Source organism: Carya illinoinensis, chromosome 8 (genome assembly GCF_018687715.1).
Source record: "Carya illinoinensis cultivar Pawnee chromosome 8, C.illinoinensisPawnee_v1, whole genome shotgun sequence".
Lineage (NCBI taxonomy): Eukaryota > Viridiplantae > Streptophyta > Magnoliopsida > Fagales > Juglandaceae > Carya > Carya illinoinensis.
This window is the reverse complement of record NC_056759.1, coordinates 13,443,144-13,456,406: the sequence shown is the minus strand read 5'-3', so window position 1 is coordinate 13,456,406 and position 13,263 is coordinate 13,443,144. Positions and strand designations below refer to the sequence as shown.

The 13,263-nt window shown below is 32.9% G+C and overlaps 1 protein-coding gene across 2 annotated transcripts; it reads left to right on the top strand.

Annotated features, from left to right (window-relative positions):
- The first annotated feature begins 6,203 nt into the window (after positions 1-6,203).
- LOC122318154 (protein TRANSPORT INHIBITOR RESPONSE 1-like) lies at positions 6,204-10,006 on the top strand. 2 transcript variants are annotated; one of them, XM_043135336.1, is made up of 3 exons: positions 6,204-6,830; positions 8,078-8,588; positions 8,719-10,006. In XM_043135336.1, exons 1-3 carry the CDS (start codon positions 6,367-6,369, stop codon positions 9,514-9,516), a joined length of 1,773 nt encoding a protein of 590 aa, XP_042991270.1. In that variant the 5' UTR covers positions 6,204-6,366; the 3' UTR covers positions 9,517-10,006. The 2 variants fall into 2 exon arrangements, with proteins under 2 accessions (XP_042991270.1, XP_042991271.1); XM_043135337.1 differs by having other exon boundaries at positions 6,206-6,830; positions 8,096-8,588.
- Positions 10,007-13,263: the final 3,257 nt, after the last annotated feature.

The window sequence follows — 13,263 nt, the reverse complement described above, 5'->3', positions numbered from 1 at the left end:
TCTCTAGGTTTTGGTCAGTAGTTGAGGTTCCATGAATGAGTTCATGATCTGGTTTGATTGATGAGCTTCCATGTAAGTATAAGCTGAATAATTTGTCCAACCCTGATTTAATTAATGTAGTTTGGTGGTTGTCCGGCCGTGTCAAATAAGTAGTTTTGTGGTGCTAGGTTGGGGGGAAAGGCACGATTTGTTCCTTAGATTTAGAGAAAAGATATTTATAATTGTGAATTATGCAACTACTATGTCATCGTTTTAAAAAAAAAATGAATAAAACATGAGACTCATATAAAAAAAAAAAAACCTTTTAATAGTAAACTTCACTATTTTTCAAAACAATTCCGCGTCGTTTACGCACTTCACGGTTATATGTAGAATTACTCGTATGCCCATCATGATAGGTGGAAATCGTTTCGTCTGCTTAGCAAGCTGCAAGTAGGACTGTTCATTACCTAATCATTACTATCTTATTACTATTCACAAAATTCTTATCTCATCTCACTTTCCAAACCAGCCGGGCTCATTTGGATATTGAGGCAGTTTCTTGGATGTTGAGATGGTTTAATCTCATTCAATATCAATATCTAAATACACTTTTCAATTTCAAATTTTTAACTTTTTTCATCTAATCATTACAACTTTTTTAAATTTTAAAACAAAACATAAAAGAGTAATGGTATCCACACAATACATTTCACAACACATATTGTAAAATAAGAATATTTTTATAAAATGATATTATTTTAGTAAGATAGTTTACAAAAATACTCCTCTTTTTAAAATACTATTGTGTAAAATTTTGTACGTGTGTTTATCATTTTTTTTTAAATAATAATAATTTAACTTTTTCAAATTTTAAAATCAAAATAATATTAAAAAAATAATATTATAAATTTATAATATTTTTATTCAATTTTATCATCTTAACTCAAATGATTTTACTATTATTTATGAATTATTTCATTACATTTATAAATTATTTCGTTTCTATTTCCAGACCATTTCGTGAGTATTTTAAGATGCCTTAACAGTTAACACCGGTATTCTTGCCTGAGTGAGACACTTGCTTTTTTTCTCAAGATAAGTTCCACTGGCCTGGTTATCATGGCTCTTATCCCATCGTCCCTTAACAGCTAAGGATTATGGACGGTGTCGCTAGGGTGGCTTTGTATGTGTGCCACTCCAACTGGTTGTCACGTAATTTCCATTTTCTTTTCCAAACCATCCACATCTATTGTGCCACATCACGTGCACACGTCTCACATAAAATACCAAAAACTTAAAGTAGAATTAGAAAGTACCAAAAATATATCAAACAATAAGAATTTAAAGATCCTTTAAAAAAAAAAAAAGAATTTAAAGACATTTTTCTCTCTTATCTTTACAATAATGCTAGCAACATTCATTTTAAAAACAATAATATTATATACAGTCATAAAAATACATAAACACCATATAATTATTTTAAAAAATAGTGAGGTTTATTATTAAAAAATTATTATTTTTTCAAATGAGTCCTGTATTTACTAATATTTTTTTCCTAAAGATTATGTGATGCTTACATACTCTACAACTGTAAATATCATTTCTCTTTTTAGAAAAAAGTAAATAAATATAAAACTCATATGAAAAAACTAATTTTTTAATAGTGGATCATATTCTTTTAAAAAAAGAGTGTTTGACGCTTGTATAACCTATAATTGTATCTAACATTAATCAATTATTAAATATATAGACTTAATTGATCTATTTATAGAATCTTATAGGAAATTAGAGAAAGTACTACTATTAAAAAGATTATAAATTATTGTTGCTGTATATAATATGTTAGATTTATACTTTATAGTAAAAATTTCTTTACAATTTAATATATCATGATAAATCATATCAATTTATATATCTATTTTATAAAATCTCTTTCCTTATCAAGCATATTTTGAAAAAGTTATAGTGAGTCTAGGCACTACAAGAAAAACAGGTAATTGCGATCAATTTATAGCAACGAAAAGAATATTAGCAACCAAAATTGATCGCAATTGCCTATTTTTCTTGTAGTGAGGTTAAGGATTTTGATTCTCTATAATTTTTTAAATGAAATATTTTTTACAATTTGAAGCGTTATAGACAGTCTGTAGGCCCTATAATATTAAATATTGAAATGTTAAAACAATGACTTAATGAACCCATTATTAATATCTTAAACTTTGTAAGATAAAGAGAAGTTAAATGAAGAGGAGTGTTATAGTTACAAAGTTATTAATTAAAGTAAATTTATAAAATGATATGTCTTTATATGATACGTTAAGTTTATAATTTAATATATTATATTAAATTACGTTAATTGATGAATTTATTTTTATATAATCACTTTATGTCTGAAATATTTAAATATTTTTTTCTTGTGTTTCCTATGGGTAATGTTTTCACTTGGTTAAATTATGTTTTGTTTTTTAGGCCATAGTTCTTCGAAACTAATTGGCAACATTTTAGTTTTTTATTAAAGTACCGTTTGGATAGTAAGTTGAGATAAAATTAATTAAGATAAAAATTAAAAGTTGAATAAAATATTATTATTTTAAAATAAAAAAATAAAAAAATAATTATATTTTATATAAAAATTTTAAAAAAATGGAGACGAAATATTTCTTATATCCCCTTCCTGTATATTTTTTATAATAAAAAAGAAGAAATACGGTCCCGAGTAGATCATGAGGAGAAGAAGCGAAGGCGGGGGCCCAGAGGGTATAACCTGAACCGTTGGTTTGTAACTCTCGGCTTTTTAGACATGGGGATAAAAGGGACAGGTCCATGGAGTACATGCCGAATCGACATGACCCCATAATACCATGTCCTTGTCAAGATCTTGACAGTAGTCAGTAGTAGCCACCTCATTTATAACGTTAACTGCTTTTAAAAAATCTTTAAATAGCATTTAAAAAATCTAATTGAACATATTAAAATATTTTTTAATTTTAAATAAATTATAAAAATAATTCTGAGAAAATATATATTGTTAAATAATTTGAAATGTAATTGAAATTTCAAAAAAATTATCAATAGGTGAAACTATCTATATAATTTTCATATAATTACAATTTTAAAACTTTTAAAAATACGTTCATAGTTTTAAAAATAAAATAATTATCATTTTTACGTCATAAAATATTACTTTTTAATTTATTTCTAAAAAATGTAACAGGTTAGAAATTACTTTAAATAAATGGTTAATAATAGTAAATAATTTTTTAATAATAAAATTTATTATTTAAACTATAAATTATAAACTCTAACGCTATAAATTATATTTTTTGCAATAATCCTAAACATACACTAACTTTGACCCTTAGGGCTAGATTTGTCATTTTAAATATTGATTCATTAATTTATAATTTTAAAAATAATGATATATATTATACTTCTTTCTTACTTTCTAACAAATTTTTTAGATAAAAATAATTTATAAGCCCTACTCATTTCCTTCCAAAAAAAAGAAAAAAGAAAAAATGTTGCATACCTAACATCCATATAAAAAGTTAATTTTATAGAAAAATGATATTTACTATTATAAGATATATAAACGTCATGCAGTATTTTGAAAAAAGTGAAAAAATTTAAGATTTCAGTAAAAAAATTAAATTTTTTAATAATAAATTTCATGACTATGCATATACTATACATGACGTTTGCACAACCCGTCACTATATTTAACATTATTATTATTATCATTCCTTTTTTATATAATGGGTCCAACTTTTTTTTAAGAGATTATAAAAAGTCTGTACACTCTAAATTATCGTAAACCCTGATTAATTTAATAATTAATACTCATCACATCACGTGGTGTATACATTTTTTTTTTTGAAAAATTCTATATGCAGTCACTTTTGTGGACTCCTTTGTGCACTCTAGTGATATGATTGGTTGTGTATTAAAAAAAATTAATTCAGCTAATCATATCAGTGGAGTGCGCAGGGAGTACGCAAAAGTGACTGTACGTAACATTACTCTTTTTTTTTTAATGTTCTAGCCATATAAGTGCAAGTGCAATTAGGAAAAAGAAAAATTTTATTTACTATTTAAATAAAAAAAAAAAAGGTACGTGTAACATCTGCCTATATAATATAGTAATATACTGGCCACTGTCCGTACACTGTACAAAAGGTATTGATTAGGATGATACGTGCAGTTGTTCGTTTTCTCAGCCACCGCATTATTATGGGGTTCATATTTTTTTACAATATTCTTTTCAAATACTTTTTTATGATTTTGAACTCTAATATAATTATCGTTACTATTTATTATTTAATACCAAAAACTATATATTAGAATAATATTATATATAAATTTAAAGTATATAAATATATATTTTTTTAAAAATGAGTCTCATTATTATTAATTTTTAATAAAAAAACTTTGCAAAGCTCATGATTTAGAATTTATACAAATTATTACTCTTACCGAATAAAAGAAATATTTTAATCGATTTTATAAAAATAAATTTACAAATTAATATGTTTTGATGTGATATGTTAAATCTATTTTATAATAAAAATAATTTTATAATTTAATATGCTGTACGAAGACACGATAATTTATAAATATAATTTTTTTAAAATTAAAACATTTTTCAACTAACAAATATAATACAAATTAAAAAAATATATATGATCAGTAATTGCTCATTCACACGTACATATATAATTCATTTCATTTAAATATCTGCGGCATCATAAATTTTGTTAAAAAAAAAAAAAAAAAAAAAAAGATAAGGTTGGCCGCCTCATTTATGGATTCATTATGCAGACCCTTCATTATGATGATGATCATCTACCATTGGAGAGATGCCTTTAGGAATGATTGAATGAGTGATACAAGATTGAAATGCTCAGTATGATTGGACGGCCATGATGTCATGATCGTAACCACATTTCACATCATATCATTCCTTGTTATTTTAATTACTTTTTCTTTCCTTAACTTTTTAATTATGTAACTCCCACTCTTTTTACTATTCATTATTCAATTAGCTAATATAGTTATAGAAGTTTATTATAATATTATTTCAATTATATCAATAACATTCATTTTTAAAAAGAGTTATAAATTAGTTATAAAAAAATTAATAATTTATATAGGAATAATTTGGATTGAAAAATTATCTCATATCATTTCATTTCGTTATTATAATTTTTTTAAAATTTTATACAAAATTTAATAAATAATTTAATTTTCTTAAATTTCAATTCAATTTTTTTAAATTATAAAATAATAATAATATAAAAAATAATATTTACAGTTTTAGGTATATAATGTATACTCCTTTTGAAAAAAATTAGATAAATATAAGATTTATATAAAAAATTTATTTTTTTAATAGTAATCTTCACTTTTTAAAAACAAATACATGAGACTTATGTATTTTAAAACTATATATAGTATTATTTTATTAAAAAATAATATTTATTTAATTTTTAATTTTTATCTAAAATCATCTTATCTTATATCGTTTCCAAACACGCATCGCTCAACATTCAGTAAGAAATACCACAAAAACTGTTTTGAGGACGGCAGTACATGTTTAAAAGGAAAAATTTAGTTATAAATATAAATGAGTATTAATATGTATACTAATCTAATGTGATTGATCAAATAATAAATTTTATTAAAAATAATATTAATTTAAATTTTAAATATAAAAAAATTAATATTAATACACAGATTAACATACAACTTTATTTATTTATATGTAACAAAACTCTGTTTGAAAATTTTATAAAATTTTTATTTTTGGATAGTCAAACGAAAAAAGAAAGGTGGTTAATAACTTAATATTTTCATTTTTGTTTTTTTTAATAATAATATGTAGAAATGTGTGGTCCCCGCAATATCCTCGGCCTCTGATCCAGCCGTGCAATCCCAATCATGACGAGATTCCACCCATTACGCTATGCACATCATAACACTTTATTATTCATCCACTCATTTTCTCACGATACGACAAGTTGTGATATGAATTCGTTAATATCGCGGCGGGCGCTTTACTCTCTCTCACTTTATTATTGTTACGTACACCCGTTTTATGCGGCTCCCATTCGTCGCTAAACGGATAAGATGGCATCAAGGCCGACCACGTGTCCAATCAGAACAACACCGCCCATCACTATCACACCAGCCCCTCCACTTCTTTAACCCTGGTTAATTTTTCTAACCTCACCCGCGGAAGCATGGACGACTCCCCCTTATCCTCTTCATCTGTAATGTCCAGTGCACTCTCTCTTCCTTTCTCTCTGGGCTTTTGCTTATCCTTCCGGGGGGCGCAGACACGGTCACTCGCTCGGCTTCTGGCGTAAAACGACACCTAATCGGGTGATGCAGAGAATGGCCTGCTCTTTTCCGGACGAAGTGCTAGAGCATGTGTTCTCGTTCGTACAGTGCGACAATGACCGGAATGCGATCTCGACGGTGTGCAAGTCCTGGTACAAGATCGAAAGGTGGAGCAGGAGGCGGGTCTTCGTTGGGAACTGCTACGCGATCAGCCCCGATATGGTGATCCGACGGTTCCCGGATGTGCGGTCCATCGAACTCAAGGGGAAGCCACACTTTGCCGACTTCAACCTCGTCCCCGACGGATGGGGTGGCTACGTGGCCCCATGGATCTCCGCCATGGCGGCCGCTTACCCTTGGCTCGAGGAGATTCGGCTTAAGCGTATGGTCATCACGGACGAGAACTTGGAGCTCATCTCCAAGTCCTTCAAGAACTTTAAGGTCCTCGTGCTGTCCTCCTGCGAGGGCTTCAGCACCGATGGCCTCGCCGCCATTGCTGCCAATTGCAGGTTCGGTTTTCTTTTGCTTTTTTCGGGCTTTGTGTTCTCTCTATTTTCTGCTGGTGAGAAAACGAGGGAAAGTGGAAATGGAGAACTTCTTTTTGCTTCTTTGTCGAGACTGAGTTGTACGTGCTCTGGGTTGCTGAGAAATATGGGTAGGAATGGAAACTGTACAAGTTGGGATCTTTATGGATATGTTCATTTGGCTTTGAATATAGTTTGAAAACTCGCTTTTAGCCTAAATCGTTTAGTTTGGTTCAGCTTAGTTGAGGTATTTTTAATTTCAATAGGTCCCAGATGCTGATAAATCTGTTATTTTGGAAGTCAGATTTATTGCCTTTATCGACATTTTCTGTGCCTCAGGTGCAGCATTGTTGCATTTGGGCTTTTATTTGAGCTTTGAAGGAGAACGTCTTGGCTGGGATGGGATTTGAGTGAGTAATGATGATCAATACGGGGAAGGGTTTGAGTTTTTTGGGTCGATTAGTTTTTCTCTGATTTTTATCTTTGGGCAGTTCGAGATATTGGTCAATTTGCGAGTCTAAATCTGTTGCTCGTTCATGATTGATTCCCGAGTCAACAGGTAAACTTAATTATGTTGCATTTTGTGCTTTAAGTTTCTGGGATTTGGTTTTATAGATAGGAGATCCTTGATGGATGGCAACTGTTGCGTTGCTTTGATTGATCTGTTTTCTGCTCTTGTATCTTGTGGATCTGGGAGGTCACTTAAGGTTGCTTGGCTTACTGTTTTCTTTTTGCTATTCAGAGTTTTGGATGGTCGTTTCCTGGTTAGCGTTGGTTTCTTTTGAACTTCTCAACTAGTTTCTCGTTTTCTTACTTTAAATATATTTATTCTGAATAATGAATCTTCTTATATTTGATGTTCATGCTATTAATTGAAGATTCCCTTTTTTTTTTTTTTTTAATTCTAAATCTTCGTTAAGACATTTATGGAAAACTTGTTTGCGTTCTTTTTTGGACAATTTGGTTGTGGGACTGGTAAAGCAAATGTCCTAATCTGATAATGGGTTAATGAAGACCTAGGAGAGATAAGGAATAAATAATCCCTTTACTATTAATCTTTATCATGTACATGCGTAAGAAGAAAAAGGGGTAATCTTTGTCAGTGTCAATGATATGTATGGTGATAACGTTCAACGTTATCAGTATCAGTAGACATAGTTTAGTATCTGCTGATTTTGTTCTACTCAACTGCTTCATGTGGTAATATTGCAGATCATACTGACAATGCACAGATCATACTTGCACTGCAGGAATCTGAGAGAGCTGGACTTGCGGGAGAGCGAAGTGGAAGACCTGAGTGGGCACTGGCTCAAGCATTTTCCTGATGACTACACCTCACTGGTGTCCCTTAACATTGCTTGCTTAGGGTGTGAAGTGAGTTTCTCTGCCTTGGAGCGCCTAGTGGGTAGGTGCCCCAACCTGAGGACTCTTCGGCTCAACCGTGCTGTGCCCCTTGACAAGCTTGCAAACCTACTTCGTCGGGCACCTCAACTGGTTGAGTTGGGCACAGGGGCTTACTCGTCTGAGTTGCGACCTGATGTATTCTCCAACCTATCAGGAGCTTTTTCTGGATGCAAGGAACTGAAGAGCCTATCTGGTTTTTGGGATGTAGTCCCTGGGTATCTTCCAGCTGTTTACCCTATCTGCTGTAGGTTAACAACATTGAACTTGAGCTATGCTACTATCCAGAGCCCTGATCTCATCAAGCTAGTTGGCCAATGTCAGAATTTGCAGCGCTTATGGGTATATCTGAGTTTTTCCTCCAATTTATTTTATTTGTCTAATTTCATTCTTGTTTTTTGTTTCAGTTCTGGACAAAAGACTGTTCCTGTTGCTTATTCATTTCTATTTTTAATCGAGGATGTTAATACAGGTGCTGGATTACATTGAAGATGCTGGCCTTGATGCCGTTGCAGCATCTTGTAAGGATCTACGAGAATTGAGGGTGTTTCCATCTGATCCATATGGACCAGAACCTAATGTACCATTGACAGAACAGGGCCTTGTCTCCATTTCTGAAGGCTGCTCTAAGCTCCAGTCAGTTCTGTACTTTTGCCGTCAAATGTCTAATGCTGCCTTGATGACCATTGCCAGGAATCGACCTAACATGACCAGGTTTCGTCTTTGTATTATTGAGCCCGGAACTCCTGATTACCTTACCCTTCAACCACTTGATGTGGGATTTGGAGCCATTGTTGAGCACTGCAAGGATCTACAACGGCTTTCCCTTTCTGGTCTTCTCACTGATCTTGTGTTTGAGTACATTGGGACTTATGCCAAAAAATTGGAGATGCTGTCTGTGGCCTTTGCTGGAGAAAGTGATTTGGGACTCCATCACGTGCTGTCTGGTTGTGAAAAACTTAGGAAGCTGGAGATTAGGGACTGCCCCTTTGGTGACAAGGCTCTTTTGGCCAATGCTGCAAAGCTGGAGACAATGCGATCCCTTTGGATGTCTTCTTGCTCTGTAACTTTCGGAGCATGTAAGCTACTAGGTCAGAAGATGCCGAGGCTTAATGTAGAGGTTATTGATGAGAGGGGAACCCCAGATTCAAGACCAGAAAGCTGCCCTATCGATAAGCTTTACATATATAGGACTGTTGCTGGGTCAAGGTTTGACATGCCTGGTTTTGTTTGGACGATTGATGAAGATTCGGCAATGAGGCTTTCTTGACAGTTCTTCTCATGTATTATGGCCCCAAATCAAGCCCCTTGAATTTGCTAATGGGTATAGCAGGTACATGCTCTATATGACACCCAATTATTTCGCGTTTACATTTATGTAGCTCAATATAATTGCAGCCCTGATTGGAGGTTGAGCAAGTTTGGGACGGTATATAGAGGCTCAAGGTCTCGATTGCCACTGATTTTACACTTGGCTGAGTTATGAAATACCAATTGGTAATTAATAAATATATCAAAACTCTTGTTGTTGTATGTGTATCTAATAGAGTTTGGTGTTTTAATCGGCAGTGACCATGTAAACTATTGGCAGACTTTTGCATGTTTATGAATTCATATTTTCATGTTTTCATCAGGGGCTAATTATCTTGTGGACTCAGTTGTATTAGTGATAACTTGCATATCAAAAAAAAGGAGAAAGAGTTGTATTAGTGAATCAGTGATAGCCTTCTGAAGGAATAAGAGTTTCTGTTCAAATTAAACCCTTGTAATTGCATTTGCATGTTGGATTTGAATCTCACATTCTTTCAACCTTTAAAGGTCATTTGATTTTTCCTTCTCTGACATATAAGATACAACTAACTGAACTAGTGATTACTGCTAATGGGGAAGGAAAAAAAAAACAAAAAAAAAAAAAAAAAACAAATCCCATTTCTCTCCTACTGGCCTCTTTTTTTGTTCTGCGTATGTACTCTACTCTAGGTTTAGGAGATCTGACAGATTGAATTGGTCATTTGGGACTGCTCGAAGGCATCTGATCTCAAGTGTGCTGTTCTCTGATGATTACACATGGTCGCCAAAATCTTTAGTCGATCAGTTGACTAGTCGAATGGTTGTTTTCTTCAGTGCTCGCCAAACTATAGCCAATATAACTGCTCTTGTTATTTTTCTCCACAAAAGATCAAGAGAAAGAAGAAAAATGATGACAGGCTGTGTCTTAAAGAGAGAGTAGATGTTCAAAATTATAGAAAGATTGAGATCAAGATCGTTTACTGCAAAAGCATGGTACTGGGGACATGCTGATAATAAAGAGCGATCTTGACATAATCAGATGCATTTCATTAAAAGAAGCGTACACTTTACGTATAAGAAGACTCTGTGGTGCCTTTAAACAATCTCTACTACAGTGATTGTAGAAACGATATTAAAGAAACAATGAATATCGTAGGTTCATTGTCGTTCCCATTTCACTTGAAGTTTTCGCTCAGAATGGGACCAAACCCAAGAGTTGTCTCTCCAGTCTCCAGCAATATGTGGAGTAACTTACGGAGGAGGACTATCAGGAAATGGAAGCTACAGCTCGAATGAAGAAAAAATTCAGTGGCAGCTGCATGAGCCTTTGCCTCGGGTAAATGTTCATAGGTATGGTAACTTTCACTTTTTGTTCAACTTCATTGGAGAGAGAGAGAGAGAGAGAGAGAGAGAGAGAGGGCCTCGTATGGTGAGCCACGTGATAGATGCGGTGACATTGGATGGTGTCCACAGCCTTTTGCTAAATTCACGCCTGCTTTTCTACACCCACACCACCTCCTGTTAAATGACCCAGCAACCAAAGGGCTTGACCCTTTTCTCTCTCTCAGAAGTTTGAATATCAAATAGATATTCCAGAGAGAATAAAATCTATGCAAATAAGCTATGTCACGAAATTTCTTGAAATAAAAAATAAAAACAAAACGATATCAGTACAGAAAGACAGACAATAGCTTAACACTGACACCCCAACCCCACCATACTGACTCAACAAAGCAAGAACCCAAAAAAAAAGGAGAGGTGAGCGAGAGGGGACCTGTGTGTGAAAGTGGGTGGCGTTATCAATCTGCAGACATTTTTATTGGTTGATGATGGCCACACGTTTTATACTTTGATGGTGATGATGATCATCATCATTTATATTCTCTCATTACTATTACTATGATTTCTTTTGCTGATTTCATCAGTACTCTGGTTTTATTCTCTTTTTTTACTCCTCACAACACATTCATCATTATATGACAGTTACTGATTCATGCTTGTGCTTTAAAGTCACAAAATGGTTCAGCTAAAGTTGCAAATGGTTCAGTTCAAGTTCATGGATGGTCCAGACCCTTCGGGACCAAACAAGTGACGATATTGTAAATATATAATGCATTATGATTCTCAACATCTCAAATGAGAGTGTCTGATTTGTGTGCTTCATGATTGATTCTGGCTTTCTGAGCTACAATGATTATGGTCTGAGAATCGCATAGAAAGAAATGCAGTCCAATGAAATCCTTTCCCACGTTTAAATATCACACTTTGTGCCTAAACAATTACAGTTTCCATCTAAATGGAAGGAAACAATTACTTTTTGCTAAAACTTATTATACGCAATAATGGCAATTGTTAGAGACTTGGCAGTCAATTTTTTACATGACAAATACTTTAGCCACAAATGGATTATGCAAAATTGTCCCACAAATTAATATAACTTGATGTGATTCGTTGTTTTCGTATAATTCGTTTGTAGATGTAGCAATACTCTAAGTGCATATATAAGTCTGAGGCTTAAACCCATAACTACTGTCACAAAAATGTTAGATGATGGAAAAGATTAATTTAGTCATATAATTCATATTATGCATACAGCTTTCACTTGTATTTGTTGATCTGCAGGAGTTAGGGCTCTTTTAGAAACTTGCTCCTCCTCCATTGTTGCAAAAGTTGTTGGGCATGAAAGATTGTCTCTCACTTTAGTAATATTACATATAGTCACTTTTGCGTACTCAATGCATATTCTACTGATGTAATTGGCTGCATTAATATTTTTTTTAATACACAACCAATTACATTAAAAGAGTACACAAAAGAGTATGCAAAAATAACTGTAGATAAAATTTTTACTCGGACTATTATTACATTTAGGTATGAAACCTCTTCCTGCTATCTCTTTCTACACTTTTTTTTTTTTTTAATATTCAAAAAAGAAACTAAGAAAAAAAAAAAAAAACAAAACAAAACAAAAGAGATAAAGGCTTTGACCCTTCTTTAAGTATGGGTAACCAAACCCACTTCGTTGGCCGTTGGCATTTGGGCTCGACCTCTCACTAATAGCGTAATGAGAGGTACCGTTCTGATTTTGACAGCAAAATCATTTTGTCACAAAATAGCAATTAGCTGTGCATGGTCTTCTCATAGACCTAAAAAGTCAAGATTATCCAACCCATAACCTTAACAACCACATGCGAAATCATGTTTAATTTTCCAAGTCTGAGTTGACTGACTTCAGAAAAGTGATCTATATCCCTCTCATATTTCTGGGACTTCTTCATCTCGCATGCATTGATTGTGGCAGAGAAGAGACTCCAGGAAGCTCTGGTGTTTGCAGCGGTGGTTGATGGGTAAGGTTATTTGCTCGGAGTTAGATGATGGTGGTCTGGATCTCATGGGACTAATCATGGCGTTGGTCATAGCTATGACTCTTATGATCATCTGCACTCTTCCCCGTCCGAGGTGGGCTTTAGTTGCTGTTCACCATCGTCACTAACCGACGGAGTTCTTGGCCAAACATGCTCATGCTACCATGTTTTTGCCCTATCTATGAGTTTCTAATTGTTGTTTGAACGTTTTTGGTGTTCTCTACTTATGTCCTTGAGAAATTTCATAGCATCGATAGCTGGCTTTAGTTGATGATATATATATATATATATATAGTTCATGAGATTATTGTAATATGTGGGGTGACTGCTATATATCGTGTGGTATAGATAGCTGGTTTTTC

Bases quoted from the DNA above. Each gene is read 5' to 3' on its own strand.
- LOC122318154 (XM_043135336.1), top strand. From the start codon at position 6,367: ATGCAGAGAATGGCCTGCTCTTTTCCGGACGAAGTGCTAGAGCATGTG. The intron at 6,831-8,077 runs GTTCGGTTTTCT...GACAATGCACAG, and splicing joins GCCATTGCTGCCAATTGCAG to ATCATACTTGCACTGCAGGA. The intron at 8,589-8,718 runs GTATATCTGAGT...ATGTTAATACAG, and splicing joins AGAATTTGCAGCGCTTATGG to GTGCTGGATTACATTGAAGA.